At 32.0% G+C, this 18,602-nt stretch overlaps 1 protein-coding gene across 1 annotated transcript; it reads right to left on the reverse strand.

Annotated features, from left to right (window-relative positions):
- Positions 1–613: 613 nt before the first annotated feature.
- st (ATP-binding cassette transporter scarlet) lies at positions 614–17,951 on the reverse strand. Its single transcript, XM_085957844.1, has 14 exons — positions 17,511–17,951; positions 15,654–15,807; positions 14,613–14,661; positions 13,069–13,118; positions 11,988–12,124; positions 8,792–8,962; positions 7,470–7,708; positions 7,119–7,311; positions 5,657–5,794; positions 4,887–5,114; positions 4,582–4,717; positions 4,376–4,481; positions 2,346–2,446; positions 614–1,806 (listed from the first exon to the last, which is right to left on the reverse strand). The coding sequence occupies exons 1-14, from the start codon at positions 17,592–17,594 to the stop codon at positions 1,631–1,633; spliced, it is 1,962 nt and encodes a 653-aa protein (XP_085813970.1). The 5' UTR covers positions 17,595–17,951; the 3' UTR covers positions 614–1,630.
- Between the last annotated feature and the right edge of the window lie 651 nt (positions 17,952–18,602).

Raw genomic sequence — 18,602 nt, forward strand, 5'->3', positions numbered from 1 at the left:
AGTGATAGTTCTATAATTTCTATTATAGGTGTTAATTAAATATGATCGGGATAACCGCAAGCCTTCCGTCTTTTGTCTTCCAAGCTAAGTAATAATATTTTACCAATTTAAAATAAATAATAATATTAGAATGAAAAATTGAATGATTTTGCAGGACATTGTAATATATTCTGTAACAATTTAAGAGACATCTATTTCTTAGAAGTCCAAGCTCAAGTAAAGAAGCCGGGAATTTAAAAAATAGTAGGTAGGTACCTTCATAATAATTCTTTCGTAAATGTGCATAAAAATTATCGCTCATGTTTTATTATTGCATGGTAAGTATGATACACATACTATTATTGGGTATTGATTAATTATTATTTTACAAAATTATTTAAATTTAGCGATGTGTGCCTACATTATGTTATTTCGATGTTGGCATGTAACCATTCATACTATTAAATAAATACATAATATACATTGACTATGAATGTATACTGTATTGTTGTACCTATATCAAATCGTTCGAATGTTATAGATAACAAAATAGTTTCACAAATTTATTGTTCACCAATGATAAATATAAAAAAATAATAAATATATATGCTCAAAATAAAAGAAAACAATTTATCAATTCAATGTCAGCAACTCAGACACACTTTATTCAATCACCAACATAATATTCAATTACAGTACATAAATATAAAATGTAGTAGGTATTTTATAAATATATTGATATGTTTCAATTTAATATACTTCGGTTCCTAGTGGCTCCATACCTAAATGGAAAGAGGGGAGGGATCATTCATTCAGTTGTAAAACGCAATGTAGGTACAAAAAAATACGAACCTAGAAATAAGTGCTTGCTTTAAAAACGGTAGGTACGATATTACAAATAAGCGATGTCCAACCTTGTTGGGATGATGACCTCCCGTGATATTAAATTTGAATATTAAATACAGAATATGTATTTTAAATTTAATTAGTCCAAGAGGCTGGCCATAACTTCTCATCTCCCTCTCACCCCCGTTGCATCTGCATATTATGTTTGGTGTCGTATTGAAATTTGAAATACAGTTCCTTTAAACTTTATCATAATTCAAGGTGTGCAGTAATAAGTTTTCAAATATGAAATTTGCTGAAGTGCTAGAAACGATTTGCTTGGTCAAGCACTAATAAATGAAGCGCCTAGTTTCAAAAGCCCCTAAAATGGTTTTTGAAATTTTTTGAGTTATATATGTATTTAGATGGATATTTTTGTTACCTATATTATGATGGCCAAAGATTGAGCTTGAAAAAACGCCAAAAACCGTCAATACGTATGATCAAAAATTAGTGTACATTTCAAAACCCGCTAAAATGGTTAGGTGTGCTTTTAAAATACCCCTAAAATGGAAAGCCAAAATACTATTTAGAATGTAACGAATTACAAAATAAATACACAAATTTAATAGAAATGATTTTTTCTCATTTTTCTCAAAACTACCTAAAACCGTTTTTCTCATTTTTATCAGAACTACCTAAAGTCGTTTTAGGGGCTTTTGAAACTAGGCGCTTCAAATGTCAGTTTTTATTTTACTTTGGACATACTCACATACCTATAACTTAAAATAAGGTGCAGGGAAATTCGATATAATTACTGTTATTTCTATTTTCTCTTGGCTCTGTAGCGAAGGAATAGAAACGCAATGCTATGAAAAATAACATATAAAATTATCATAGCGGTGATATCTCTTGAAAAATTTGTTTCTGAAAAACTGTAATTGTCCAAAACTTGTTCTCCGCTCGTTAGGCACGGAATATCAGGATGTGAAGTGTCGCAAGCTAGAAAAGATATTGTTATTATATTATTTACATCTAAGTACGTAAGAATTATCTTCGTTAAGTTCGATATGATAGAAATTGGAAAGAATTCTCAGTGGCGGTAATGCCGGTAATAAATTGCGTATGAACACACAGCGCAATGGGCCCCCGGTGGTCATTGAGGCCCTTTTTTGAAATTCGGAATAATATTGCAATACAATGAAAAAAAAACCGTAAAATTTGATATGTACCTATAATAAGTCAGTCTTCAAACACAAAACTTCACAAAAATGTCTTTTCGGATGTTACGATATTAAAAATTCTTTATATCTCATTAGTTAGAAATATACTTGAGGGTGGGGTCTATTGTTCGAGTCCGCATCAGTGTTATAAATACTAACGCACGTTTAAGAAAGTTCTGTTTGCTTGATAATTGGGTAGGTAGGTATATATTTTAAAGTCAAAAAATATTTAATAAAACATGGCTGTTCGAAAAATTATTTTAGTGCTTTTATGATATCATTGGGAATCCCCTAGTGATATTCATATTTCAAACTTACTAATATTGGTTATTCCCTCCCATTGCACGATTGTCATGGCTTCGTTTGAGTACATTATCCAAGACAGATATCTTACCCAAGATATGTAATCTGGTAATGAGCTGAAAATAATAATAATATTTTGATTAATTAAATTTAGATCGAAATGGCCCTTAATGCAGATAGTGTGTACCTGTTCGTGTCTTGTGTACTGCGTTAGAGTTTTTATTGTTATTATTGTTAAGTATTAAGCCCATTATCTGGGATATGTACATCTGTACTGAATACAAAATATTATAATAATTTAAAGGTTAATCCATTGTCATTATAAATAATTAACTATTTCTCCAGCTTACGATCATTACTCAAATTAATGAAATGGCCTATATATACTCTACTTCTTGGTTCATTAATACCTACCTACATTACACCTTGTCTTAACGTGGATTGAGATTAACTCGCATGAATCATTACGATTACGTTGTTTGAGGTAACACACATTTTTCTTACACCATTTTAAATGCGACAACACAGTAAAAATGATTAACCTCCTTAAGACTTCATCACGTTTCCTTCAAATCCTAACAAAAATTCTAAGAAAAAATCATTAATTTTCATACAACACAAACATGGACCCCTCCAAACCAATCCGCTCCGCACCATACTCGGTCTTAATCGAGCATATCTCGACGCCCTACGTTTGAATGCGAAGCCTCAGCAGTTATTTACGTCTGGGAATCTCTCAGGAGCAGATGCCCAAGACAGATCGCCACGCTCTCAAGTGAGCTTTGACTGAGTTTACTGAAAAACGTAATTTAACTTTAAAAAAAGTGCTATGGGAGAGAAAGGCACGGAGACTTAACAGAAATAAATGAATTTACTGATATATAAGATCAATATATATATAGATATATAACAAAAAACAAAGCTAAAACTATTCATCATAATCATCACAAATCATTCATTTTCACGTAAAAATAAAATATGCTTGTGCTGTAGGTAATATTTTTAATCTTTCAAGCGGTCAGTTTATTATATTTTGATCGTTCTGAGGATATATTATTATGTTTATATCCCGAAACAGCTCAAATATCATAGAATCAACAAAAACCTTTTCAAAATCATTATATTTATTGGATTTCTACTACGTAATGCCAATGATTCAATTAAGTAATATTTTTCACATTTAATTTGGTTTGGTTTTTAATAAGACTTTTTACATAAAATAAAACTTCTCGAGATATTACTTGCTGGATTTTTTTTACAGAGATGGATGAATTCGAGAATGAAGAAGATTGCTAATGTAATCATAATTGTATTATTGTAGGTAGGTATGTACTGACTTTTTTTTATTTTTTGTGATGTCAATGTTTTCTTTGGGAGAAGTATGTATCAATATGTATGTTTGGGCCGATAATGATCATAATCCAATCCCTAACCCGATTTCATATTTCCTACCTACTTATCATAATCATTTGAATTCACTTTAATACTAGACACGTTGATAAATACATATTTAAGTGCCCTTTCGACCTCCATCGCGCCTTGAGCTGATACTAAGCTGATACGGACAAAATAAACTTATCAGGTTGGTACTACTTGTACCTCCTTGATAAGGTTATTTTGTCCATTTTTATTCTGTGTAGGTATTGATAAATTTAAAACAATAAAAATATGTTAAATAACCTACTTTTTGTGATTTTATTCTAATAAGTTTCCAACAATGAGGTCAAGAAAAACAGATCTTATATACAAAAGTAGCTATGTGCAAAAAAGGCGCAATTGGCTATGTGCGTACAAAATAATTAAAAATCAAATAACATTTTTTTAACCGTCTATACCAAGGAAAAATATAATGAATACAATAAAAGGTATTCTGAAATTGCTTAAAAATATTTTGATATTGTTTTTAGCCTCCCCTGTAAAGTTTTGAAAAATACACATAGCCGATTTTGAAGGCGCAACGACGATATCAAGTTTACGTCTAACCATAACAAATACCTAACAGTCTTTTAATTTATTAATCAAACTAGTAAGGCAACATAATTTACCTCAGCTTTACAAATAATCCAGATGTTATCATCAAAGTGTAATCGAATGGAATTAAGTATGCCATCCCCAAAGCGACAGACTCGAATGCACAGGAAAACATACAACCTGGAAATAGAAAGTAAATGTACTTATATTAATTTCTGATTTTTAATAACAGGATCTAAATAGATGAGAGATCTTATCAGTGCAAATTTTTTAAACTTACCACATGCTGTTGCAACGTTCATGACCATAGCAGCAATCATGACTGTCATGGTGAATGCATAAAATGTCGCCCTCAGTCCTGCGAGCCAATAGGCTATCAGTGCAAATATTACTGGTTCTACGATCAAACCTGGTAACTGAAATAAATATAAAAATATATTTTATTTAGGTAACGTAATATGTGGACATGTATTGGTATGTATTAAATTAATAATTATTATATGTTATTGATATTGCAATCAAACCAAAATAACATTTATTGAGCCCCTTTGGGATATAAATAATTAAAATTTGTGTTTTTTTTACCAGCGCAATAATCTTTGCCACGTAATAAAGGCTTGTGGAATACAATCCAGATCGAAATTCCCGTAAAAACAATGGAAACTCCTGTGGAAAGATTGCCAATGTTGAATACATCGGGCTAAATGTGTTTTCTGCTATAAGAATAAAGAGTGCTCCTTGCACAGATTGGATTCCGGATTGAGTGAAAGCATTTGTACCCACAAAGCAAAGTCCTGCCATTACAGCTATGGCCTGAAAATAATATAAATTATTGAATCATTTATGTATATTTTATCTTTCTATTATTAAAAGTGTATGTGTTTGCCAACAGTAATTATATTATAAAATCTAAATTCATAAAGAACCCCTGGCTGATATAGTCATCATCAGTATGGGTCAATCTAGTACTCGATGAATGCTTCTCCAAGCTGATTCCATTCCTATCGGTTCTGTGCATTATAAACTTATATATTATATTGTCGATACATCGGTTTATCTATACGTTTCGGACGTTTTCTATCTCTTGGGTAACACTGGATAACTAGATATGTCTAAATATATGATATAATTTTTGAGCTATTTGTCCTGCATATCTTTATTTGAGGTTTTTAACAAATTTTAATAATCTCTTTTTAAATGAGAGTCCGTGTTTTGCACGCATATTATGTAAAACCGAGAAGCACACACACGTTAGTATTAATAATGATAAAGGTCGTTACCAATACTGCGAAACATCGAGCGACATCAATTATATAATAATTTACAAAAAGACAATAAATACTCTCAATACGTACGATTTTTTGAAAAATTCTCATAGCTTGAACGGATGGATCTCTAAGAACTTGCACAATTGCTCTATGTATAAGCCAATATAATTTAATCCACCAGAAAACTTCTTTGAAACTATTTCGAGTCTCGTTGAAGGAGTCAGCCTGTAAATTATAAAGTATATAAGTAGGTATTTATGGCCAGAAAATATTTTCATTTAATATCTACCGAATAATTATCCGATATTCATACCGAATACCTTTTAAATAACTATTCGATCCTTACATAAGATAATTATTATGAAAAAGGCTTCAATATCAATTAGGAGGTAGAAACGCATTCATTGTAGGTATATACCTACTTAATTTGAATTGCGAGATGTGAAAGATAACCTTTACCTACCTAATGTACAGGTACCTATTGGTGAGCGTCATGTTCATGCAGCATGCGGATATAGATAGATATGTATATGCATTTTGAACTGTCCGAAAAAATCAACAAACTGAAATTATTAGAAGTAGGATGTGCATTCTAAGGGCCCGACCAAAGAGATTGGACTCCTCAGTCTTCAATCTCTTTGGACCCGACAAATGAAACAATTTTTAGTACCTACTAATTTTCGAGCAAGGAGATTATTTTAAAGTCAGATTTGTTTAGTACTTCGTAGTAGAATATGTTTATACTTAAAATATAGTTTGATAAGTTCTTTAGAAAAGAAGAAAGCGGCGTAGGGATTTTTGAAAAAATCATAGTTTTCAAAAAAAAATATTTAAAAAATAGTATTTCTATAAAACATAAACGTGTATAAGTCCTTTATAATTATATATCGATTCCTCCTTTGGTATTGTAACCGCACCAGTTCAATATAAATAAAAAATCTTTTTTTCTTCTTTTGACCATGTTCGATACTAATAGTATCATATGGACCTGCACAGAGTGGAGGTTTGTATTAACAGATTTTATGATGTTAGCCACTTGCTCAAACTATTAGGTCCATACTCTGACTTCAAACACAAATTGACAAACAATATGTGAATTCGCCAGACCCAGGATTCTAACTTGGGACACACGAGACTATACGCCGACGCTTAAGCCGCTCGGCTATCATTGGCTTATAAATAAAAAATAATCCAATTAGCGGCGGCTCTCGTGGTGCAGTGGGTAAGGCGCTGGCCTTCCACCCGAGAGTTCTGGGTTCGATTCCCGGTCATGACAAAAACATTTATGTGTTTTTCTCAAAGCCTGGGTGTTTGTGATTGTTCAAAATTACTAACAACCACCTTGACGAAAAAGCAAAGACACGGTTATTAATAATTCCAAAAAAAAATCCAGTTATAGCAATATTTTTTAGAATTATTGATATTTTTTATTAAAAGTCACTATGATTTTTCCAAAAAAATGCTGTTATTTTGTGATTCAATAATAATAAATCTTCATTCTACTCAGGTCACAAATATACAGCATGAAACTAATATGTAATATTTTTACCTGTGCAGATTTCAACATATGAAACTCGAGCTGAACGACTACGTCAACTTCTTTGGCTGCATCGCTGACTGCGAAATGATCACACAATCGTCTCACTGCAGCTTTGGACGCATCTTCAGACCCAGGAGTAGGCGCTAGCGTTCTTATGAAAAAATCTGCTGGGTTAAAACTTCTAGGGCATTGGTACCCTTGACTGCAACCACATGGAAAATACTCATTTGGATGAGATTGTCATTTATGTTGATTTATTAATTTATTTTTCATTTTTTATTAAAATTTATTATACGAGAAGAAACTCATAATATATGTGTACCTACTCTTAATAACCGTTTCTAAAAGAATCCAAAATACCTTTCAAAAAATTCGAGAGCATTTTTGGAATTTCCGCTAAAGGCTATCCTGCCATCAGCCACTAATATCAACTGATCAAACATGGCGAACAACTCTGAAGACGGCTGGTGAATTGTGCAGATAATGGTCCTGCCGAGTGACGCCATCATATTCATCATGGCCACTAGCTTCTGGGCTGAGAATGAATCCAGACCCGTCGTCGGCTCGTCACAAAATAGCAGCATAGGATTTGTCAGCAACTGCCATAAAGCATACGGAAATTAATATAAACTTCTGTAAAATTAGTAATTTAAAATTATTGTAGATATTATTAAATACCATAGAAAAATGTGAAATAATTCGCATGATTCCAATAATGCACTACTTGTACTATTTTATAGGAATCGGTTTCACCTTTCAGCGTCTTCAGGTTTTACTGATTCGATATCAGGGAACACAGAATTAATGGGAATTGAAATACCTAACGGGTGCTGAGTAACAGGTAACATACTGTGAGTTTGATTTTTGCAGGACACTCATACATTTATAACCCTGCTTCAAAATGTAGTGTTTTGGCGGTGTAGCCTATCTGAATTATACTTATTAATCTGATCTGTGTTTGATATCAACAGACCTAGTATATACATACAATTGATAAAATTATAGTTTGGAACTGGTTATCTCTGAAGTTAGTTGCACAATTGTATTTGTAAAAATGTCACTATATTTTACGTGGATCGCTAATACCGATTCAAATGTGATCATTAATTTATCATCTTGAATTTATTATTTCTATGTAAACTTGATTGTATGGAATGATATCTAGGTAGAAAATTGTCACCAATAACAATTTTAACAATTATCAGTTACCTTCAGACAATATATATTATTAAATTTTGTGTGGGTATTGTAAGTGAGTACCTATTTATGTGTGTGGTTTATTTATTAGTAGATATGTAAAGACGTACCTACCTATTTATTTTAATCGTTTATTTTTAAACTACCTTATGTATTTTAATATTATTTTTTTGTATTTTATAATCTGTTCAATACTTTGGTAAGTAAAGTATTTAGGTACAAATTATCGAAAGTATCACGTAGGTAGCGTAGGTACGAGTACCTACCTAATATATGTAGAAACATTGCATATTCATATTACCCAATAATTATGTTTTTATTGTAAAAAATCTTCAATTATTATCATTCTTCATTTATATCTAAATATTACTTGGGTAGGTATATGCGTATATTATATTATATGATATGATAGAGCAATGATGACGCCATTTTACCGAGGTAAGTAAAATAATGTGTACATGTTTATTCTTCAGGTAGATACATACCTCGGTGGCAAACGACAATCTCTTCTTCTCTCCACCAGAAAGAAGTTTTTCGTCTCCTCTGAGTCCGATTCGAGTTGTACGAGCTCCTTGAAGTCCAACTTGCTGCAGCAGATCCGTGACTCGGCGTCTTCGCTCCAACGCGCTTGTACGCCTGTCCATTTTCAACCGTGCCTGTTATTGAAGGGTAAGTATTAACGTCATAGGAGTTTCTTTTAGAAAATCACTATTGTCTTGAATAGCAACAGTGATAGTCCGAAAATATTAGATCATTACAGAGTGTCATAGTGCTCGTTTCTTTTGTTCAGTTCAGTTTGTGATTGACCGAGGGCATGTACCTATTCAACGCATTGTTCGAATGACTAACAACTAATCCCAGTAAAATAAGTATTTTAATTAGTCTGAAATTAACTAAAAGCTCATTTTACAAGTGACAACACTATCCTTTCTTATATCTACATATTATCGATAGATAATCCTTACTCCATAATAATATAATATATATCATGTCAGATGAGACTATTTCTATACATAGCTATGCAATATATTTTAACTTACCTGTTATATTTACAAATATTATAAATTATTTTTCTAATATTTATATTTATTATAATTTATCTTTCTGGGGTTTTAGTGCTATACTAGAGTAAATTTACTGAAGGTCTCTAGCGTTAAAATATTACGAAAGACGAAATTTAATAAATACAAGTTAATGCGTATCTAAAAATAAAAATAAATAGGTATACATATATTAAAACGCCATTTCCCACATTACCTATGTTTGGGCCATATATAGTATAAGTATACCTACCAACATTGCCCCCACAAGGGGGGGGGGGGGGCTGACAGGGCTCTAGCCTGGGGGCCCGGCGTGGCAGGTCAACCAGTTAAGTGAGATAAACACACACCACAAATGTGCTCTAATTGTAAAAAAAAGTTGCCTACGGCGCTATTACAATAAAAGAATTTTATCATATAATTACTTTTAGTGTGTTTCCTGTATAATAACAATGACCATTTATCCAACATGGTGAAATGTCGGATGGTACTTGGCTATCACAAAAGGGGACCGCGATCAGTGTTTCATAATATGAGTGTCGACAATTATTCAAGCGGATTTATTTTAAAATACACGGAATACGCTTTGTTTTACGCGGAACCCTGGAGTTCCGCGAAATATCATTGAGGAAATACTACTGTAGAACATTACACTGCCCTTAACCTAAGCGATAGGTTGGGGGGGGGGGGCGCCAAACATCGTGGCCTGGGGACCCGCTTCAGGATGTGGGGGGCATGCCTACCAATATTGAACGAATTGTGTTTAACCGAAACAAGTTGAGGCCTTTCGCAAATAATGTTTAATATTTCGTCTAATTAACCACGTTACTAGATTTATAATTGCGTCATTTTCTTTATAAGTCTTAGTTACATCATATTTTTTTATCTAGTCGTATTTTCAATCAAGGCAGACTTCCGTAGATAGTATTGCATATCGATAAAATTTTATTGCCGGTAGAAATTTGAGAGTTCAACACAAGGACAAGCGTAAAACCCAATAACACAACACGAGAAGTATGCATTTATCTACATAATATAAAGATTGATACACGCGTTGATCATTGATTATTCATAACATTAAGTATTCACTAAGAATAATAAGGAATCTATATATATATATATATGATTCGTTCACATTAGGTATATTAATAATGTTAATATTGAATTTACGTTGACTTTAATTTATATTACGAAGACGATATGAATAAAATAGCCAGTCGATATTGTAATTGAATATTAAAATAGGTTAAATGAATAACATTAGGTATAGAATAATTGCATTTTTTTAAAACTAAATTTCAATTAAGATTTAACAAGTCATTTAGATTTATTTAGAATTTAAATCATTATGATCATGATGTTCCCCAATCTACCAAATTATACCACACTTTTATTGATATCATAAATAATATACACATTATAATGTAAATTATATTAACATTTTATTCTTATTAAAATAATTATAGGTATAAAACATCAAAAAAAAATAATGATTATTATTCATTGGGTAATACCAGCATAATGAATGCCATCCAATTATGAAACATGCCGCTGCCGCAGTGTTGCTTTATAGTTCCGTTATGGATATTTGATCAATGAATTGGATTAATGAATTTCATTAACTAAAGAAAATAATTAAAATCTATATCCACCTGTTTAGCGTAGGTATAGTTAATTTTATCGAAAACCCCTGAAGTTTTTCTCCTTCAAAATGCATGTAAGTACTCAAGTAGGTATACGCAATAGTACGGTACGGACTTATTGTAATTGAATTGTACAATTCTTCTTTTGCAATCAAGGCCGACCATAGTCAGGCCGTGGCAACTGAATAGCTAAATGATGATAGTGCTAGTTACTGATTATCTTCTGTGTGCAGTGTGTTAACCTCTTCACAGTAAATGAAGATTTTCGATTTCATATTTCATTCAAACCAAATTTTTGTTATAGGTATAATTTATTTTATTAATATAAAACAATCATTGTTTTCTACAAACAATTTGAAATATTGCATTCGAAGTATGTGTAATAACCAGTGATATGATTGAAATTCACAGTTTCATGCCGCGGTTGACTATAGTGGGCCTTGCCTTGCGATATAAAAGAGCATTTTTCTATGATTACACCACGCGAAAAGTTCAGAATTAAAAACGTAACAATATAGAATATTATTTATATTTCAGCACAAATATTTAATTTTATCTGTGCGTATTTTCTCATAACTGTATCTCCGACTCTTCTCAGTGCTTATTTTTTAGTAAAGAAAATCACCGTTTCTACTCCAATGTGGAACGTACAATGCGAATGTACAATGCCTTCGTAGTGTTTAAGTTTTAGTGAGGAATTTTAATGGACTTCTCAACAAGAATTTTCTGTTGACCATTTGCTAAAACTGTATGTTATATTATCACCAGGTTCCAAATAAACATCTTTACCGTGCAGGATTCGAAACTAATTATTACGCTAGTTGAAACTATAATATCAATAAAATACTTTATTATTATAAGAGCGATACTATGCTTAATCTGGAACGTATTAAAGGAATAATATGATAAACGAAATTTGCCCCCAAAATGAATGAGTGAAGTGTGAGGTGAATGTCTAAACTCGTAGATTCTAGACAATAACCGTATTATTCTCTCACCATAAAGTGTAAATGTTCTTCTACGGTGAGGCAGCCAACGAAAAGATCATCTTGGTGCATGAATCCACTGAGCCTGTGCATATATGTGCCCAATTTCCGTCCATTTAACAATATATCACCATCTACGGTGACTCCCCCTGAAAACGTAGTGAATAAATAATTAGTGTATGTCTTCAGCTAAATTTTCGTAGTTAAATACGTTATAATATTTTCGATGAAAACAGAAGTAATTATTCTCAGTTTTATCCTCTGATTTATTTCTAGTGAATAGTATAAAATCAGACGTTTTTATATGTTAGGTACCTAGGTACCTATTCTTACCAAAAAAAATGTTCAACCAAAATAACAATAACAAACGGTTCCAGATTTTCTACCCTTCACTATAGGGTAAGGGTAGCATACGGTCGATCACAATTTTCCGGTAACTCATACAGTACCTGTGATGTATCCTAGTTGTCAAATTTATATTCTCCGAATACAATAACCACAGTTATTTTTCTCTCTGTGTATTCTTAGACTGATCCCATATAGCATCATAAACATTTACATAGGTACAGTTTTAAAAAAATACTGCTTTCAATATTTTCAGGTTGCTTTTTTCTATGCGTATTTGATCCAGTGCACCCAATTGATTGAACGAATAAATAACATTTGGTCCTGTTTAAAAAAAATTATCAATATCTAATCTATGAAGGTCTACATACTCCACCTTGGATTTATACATGGTATTTTCCTTTACAATATATTAAGGCTTTCTATAATATAAAACAAGTTATTTTTCCAGTTGACCGATAATCATTTTATTAGTTTATAATAAATTTTTAGAATAGGTACCTACCTACCTAATATATAATATAATAGTCTTTGAAAAACTACGTACTTCTACAGATCTGGTCTACCGATGGCACGTGTACCTATGCGGTGAATATGTGCGACAATCGTCATGTTATAATAGACTATATTGAAACCGAAGTGGCTTATCTATAGGAATTATCAGCTGTACTGTAGAAGATAGAAATTGGTATACCTAATGGACAAACGTCATTTACAGATAATTAGTAAATATTTAAAAATGACTGACCCGGATTTCTATAAGCTAATGCACCCATCAGTGTGCTTTTCCCGGCACCGCTGAAAAAAACAGAAATCACAATCAGTAATCAGTTACAAGCATCTTACAACCCGGCATCCTTACAAGGATACATCAAACAGTTATTTGTCGAAGCGTTCTGTCTCATGATGATGTTAAATACAAGGATAGTAGCTCTTGTACCTAAAGTACTCTTAAGTTACTCAGGGACATATTTTGTATCTGTATATACACGTACACAAATTTATTGATTGTGTGGGCTTAGAGATTCCAAAATATTGGCTTCTTCCAGTGACTATCTATGCAAACCTATATGCAACTCTAATATGCAAATAGAGTGGTGATCTCTTAGACTCCTAGAGGAACCACATTAGATTTTATATTACAACATTTGATACCGATTTGAGAACGGTTTTACTTATGCACTTCCTTCAATCTTACCACACTCCAGCACCGGATCATACGGCTAACATAATATGAGAAATTTTAATACAGGCGAATCTGTGTTTGAAATCAGTGCAGTGGACTACGAGGGGCCGGTGTCAACGTCATTCACCCATGTGAATATTAAAATGTATGCGAACTGTCAGAATGTCAGTAGATATTATGAGATTGATTTCGCAAGAGTGATATTGATACTAAACTAAGCGTTGAAATTTCTCCAGGTGTCGATTACGCCCGAGTGTGAAACATAATACATACCTACCAGTTAAGTTAGCCACTCTCAACGAGGAAGTAATTTAAAATATTCTATAGGAAGTGTTATTTTAAATAATGTATTATATTATCTGGATATTGATTTAGAAATACTTCGCAGTATAAATTTATTAAACCTATCCTGAAACCCGTGATTAAGTACCTATATACGTCTTGGCTTATTTTATCGTATGGTGGCTTCAAAATCAGTCAGTGCGTTGGGCCTCTACGTCACTAAGCACGCTACTGAACAAACTTATTGATTTACATAATTTGATAAATTCTACCGTAGTCGGGTAATTGTTTTCAGGAAGAAATTCACAAACTTATTCAAAAACTATTACGATGTTCAAGAAAATCATACATCCCTATTACCAAAGTATAATTTTGAATTGATTAACTACTTAGTTAAAAATACAGTTTATTAATACGGATTACAGTGGTGTCTTTATAATATTCAACAATTCAGATATGAAACGAGATACAACATGATATTTTTATTTCTCTCTATACCTAAATAATGCAGCAATCATAAAGTAAACATTTTTGGTTTTAAAAGAAACATTGGTACCTACCTAAAATTTATTGAAACTTTAAAGATAAGCTTTCCGAGTTTATTCTTATTGAAACATTGTTTTTACCGGTGTACACCAATCGAAGCAAAACAATTTTACACAGAGGAAGATGGCACATTTGCAATGGATAATTTTATTCTGGAGATAGTTTAGAATTGTGAATACTGAAAAACATTTTTTAAACAATTGGAATTTTAGATTTCATTTAATTAATTAACAGTTAAAATTTTTGAATTGTATTAGTACCTATTTTATAAGACTCACCTGGATCCCATTAAAGCTATAAGGCTGCCTGGCTTCACCGCCCCGGTTACTAAAGTTAAAAAAAAAACAATTAGCAATATTACCTAAGTATTAATAAGTATATATTACATCTCTCAAATACAGCCGATTCTCATAAAAATATCATTACAGTTCTCAGACTCAACACGGTAGGTACGTGAGAGTTTTCCATGAAGAAGATAGATCGATGAATGTCTTAAAATAATCAAACTGAAAAAAACTGGCGACATATAATTGCATTCTAATCGCATAGATAAATTATTTGTAAGGGGCCTCCAAACCAGACCTCGGATACCCGCATACCTAAAACCACCGCTACTGGTGCCGATATTGGACGATATCAAGTTATAGGTAGTGGAACAATTTATCCTTGAATACATGCAGATGCATCTCTATTGCTTAGCAGGGCAAATGTGATTATTGTTTCAGTTGCTATTTCTCGACTGCACTTATATCGAACTTTTTGCATCGCTTTCTCCCGCTTGGTCTATTTGTTGAAACTATCATACTTTACACTAGTGTGGTATGTTTATTGTATGCAATATTAGAATCTTCTGCAAGAAGAATATTATAATTATTGAGAGAAATGGATTACAATCCATATAAGGGTCCAGATACACATGCGAGTTAAAATCATGCTTTTTTCGAATGCGAGCTACTCGGATGCTTGATGGTCAGAAATACGTTAAGCTTTGCGCTAATTAATAAATGGATAATAATATACTACTTTACCCGTTGGTAGACCCCGTTCATACCGATAGACCACGTTCGACACGTACGCAAAAAAATAAACGCCATGCGATTACCTCGCGTTCGATCTGCTCGCAGCGACATGATGCACATGCTACCGGTCAAGCTGAAGAAAGCTACTCATATTCCTTTTGTTTCGTTTTCGCTTGTTACTGGCATGTGTATTGGACGCTTCAGTCGCCAGTCTTCTTCCATACGTAATTATCAGTTATCACTAATCAAACTAAAATGAGATAAACTGTTGTTATGCTGTTTGTTAATTTACATACGCACCATTGTTAACTATTCTCTTCAGAGTCTTTTGTTGCTTGTGTTTTACGTAGACACTCAAATTTCTCCATACGAGTGTGGCTCCGTGAAGTTCTGGAGACCATTGCGAATAACTACGTTCCAATTTGCCAACTAGACCGTTTCCATTAGTGAAATCCTAAAAACAATAATCAAAATGTATTAAAACTTAAAATCTAGAAACTTATTTTGATATAGGACAATAATTTATTCTTCTCATTGTGTTATCCTTTATTGAAAGTCAGCCACAACCAATCTAAACCCTATCATCTCCGATCTTAAACAATTCTGAAGAATTCGTATCAATCGCCTCTCCATTTTCTCTGTTACGTACACCGTCGAAATGTTCTTGGATAATATGCTGTACTTTATACATTCATAATGTGGCCGAGGTACTTAAGATTTCCACTTTTAATGCTGTGCATAATAATAACTTAATAACACTGCCTTATAACATGTAATTTTATTGAATACTTGTCATAAAATATTTTTTCACTTAGACATGTCGATCAATCAACCACAATAAACGAATTAATTACAAATCCGTACTAGTTTTTTATGGAAAGTTTTAAGTACATTTGCCATTGGTGAGTGTGCATAGTATCGGCGGCCTTCGTAGTCCCACTGGCCTTTTATCCGGGGCTCTGTATTCGATTCCCGATGAGATCACGATGATTTTCTCAAAGCCTGGATGTTTGTTTCACTTATATTACTGATTACACTACTATTCCACTATCCCAATATCATTGGTTGGGCCTCATGGCCATAATATAATATATTATAAGTATATTAATATCAAATAGTGCCAGAAGATGCCGAAAGATGAGACCGGTGTCGCAAAAATAATTCAATTATTGGAATAGTATAAACTTAAAATATTGTTGAAGGTGTCATTAAATGTTATATTAAATAACATTTATTATTTAGTTTACGTCATCAATTTTTTTGAACTCACTGACAAAATGAATATCATTAAATTGCATTACAGAATTAAACATTTTTTATTCAATTATTATATAAGATTTTCCGACCGTAATAACTAAACAAGCTTTACAAATATTATTAGTTCTATATAATGTAAATTATGTACATTCATTTGCGGCGTATATCCAATAGCAGTAGCAAAGGGTGGAGGCAGGCTGTTAAGATCCGCCATAAATAGTGCACATTAAACTTCGTAAGACATACGCATTTGTTTTTATTGAACTAAGACTACAATTTACAGATGGTTTTGCAGGGTTTAATTGAATTTTAAAAACTAACCAACACTATCTGCAAATTGTAGTATTATTTCAATGAAAACAAATATGTATGACTGACAAAGTTTAGTATGCACTATTTATGGCTGATCTTAACAGCCTACCTACACCCTTCGCCACTGTCCAATAGTAAATTAACTGCATCATTCAATATTATTCCAAATGTAATATCAAATCACTAAAATAAAGCATACTATAATAATAGACTTTTGTCTCAAATAGTTTAACATTTAAATGAAGTACGTATGAATTGGATTCAATAAAATATTGCAAAATAAATTTAAAAAAAAGTAATAATAGAAATTTCTTCGATTGTCTACGTATTCATCATTTTTCTTGTTTATCAGTTAAATGTTAATTTACTTAATCCGCTATTGCAGTCTCTTATCACTATTTAAACAAAAATATCTTTTTATATTATTTTCTTGTATGCACTTTAAATTATCTCTCAGACTGATAATAATTCAGTAGGAATATTCGTTTTAATTTACTTCCATCAAAATTAGTTGCATATAATATGATTGCTTTATATTTTAGTAATATTTAAATTAAAGATACTATATAGTAATTTGATGCCTTTTACCGGATTTTCTGTGTTATTGACCGATGTACTGTCCGCTCCTTCTCGTCCATAAATATTCACCAGAGGAATTGTTCGGCTCACCATTTTGAATTATTTTATTCATTAACAGAGATTTAATTTAATATAAACCATCATGTTTACTTCTGAATCACTAAAATGCATCTCATGAAAATCATCATGCGAAATATAATTTACACAAAATCAATAAATAAAAAAATAGAATAAAACAGAATTATTTGAATTTAAAACAAGTAAGAACTATAACTATTAACTGGATATAGTATTTGTATTTCCATTATGCGTACAAATATGTTTTAATATTACACAACGTGTCTTTTAACATTTAATGGTATTAAAAGGTCGCAACGCACACTTTTCTTTTTGGGAAATTAGTGATTTCTATGTAAGAGATCTTTGAATGTTAGACGCTTTGGTACGACTGAGAGCCGAGTAACCGAAGCCAGGCCAGGGGCTGCGGGGAGCGAAGGGTGTACACTATTCCATACTCTTCGCAAGTTACTTGTTTCAAGTTGATTTGTGAATAATTAATTATATACTATACACATAACCAATAAAGAAATATAGAGGTTGTATAATAGTATTCTATAATAAAGGATCTTCAAATGGTACTCAAGGGGCACTAAACGACCACAGGGATAACCTTAAAACTAGCTGAATCACCAAACTCATAAAGTTCAGTAAATTTGTATGGCAGCAAAGAACTAGGGAGTGAGAAAAGTGAAATACGCTATGGGAGGCCTTCAACCAGGTAAGAATCGACCCCGATTGATGGTTATTATGAATAATGGATCTTACACAATCTTTTTGTACATACGATACATTGGCTCTCAGGTACTAATGTATTCTTCTTTCTTTCTATGTATAAATTATTGAAAATGTATGTGCCTAATGATGTATGTATTTATTAATGATAAATTCATAACTAATGTCAATTATTGATATATCCATGTTTATCAAAGTGAGGTAGGCGTTTTATATAAGAATTTGGTGTAATACTAATGTATCATATTATTCTATTTAAAATTTTAAAAAAAATGATCAGCGTTTTGAAAAGTGGTAAAGAATTATTTT

This window comes from Rhyacophila brunnea, unplaced genomic scaffold, assembly GCF_057557595.1.
Source record: "Rhyacophila brunnea isolate RB1 unplaced genomic scaffold, BYU_Rbru_1.0 scaffold_7, whole genome shotgun sequence".
In the NCBI taxonomy this organism is placed as follows: Eukaryota; Metazoa; Arthropoda; class Insecta; order Trichoptera; family Rhyacophilidae; genus Rhyacophila; species Rhyacophila brunnea.

Excerpts from the sequence above, each read along its gene's own strand:
- st (XM_085957844.1), bottom strand. The coding sequence starts at position 17,594 with ATGGTGAGCCGAACAATTCCTCTGGTGAATATTTATGGACGAGAAGGA. Across the intron at positions 14,662-15,653 it reads GAAGAGAATAGTTAACAATG|TAACCGGGGCGGTGAAGCCA; the intron begins GTGCGTATGTAA and ends TTTTAACTTTAG. Across the intron at positions 2,447-4,375 it reads GGATTATTTGTAAAGCTGAG|CTCATTACCAGATTACATAT; the intron begins GTAAATTATGTT and ends TATTATTTTCAG.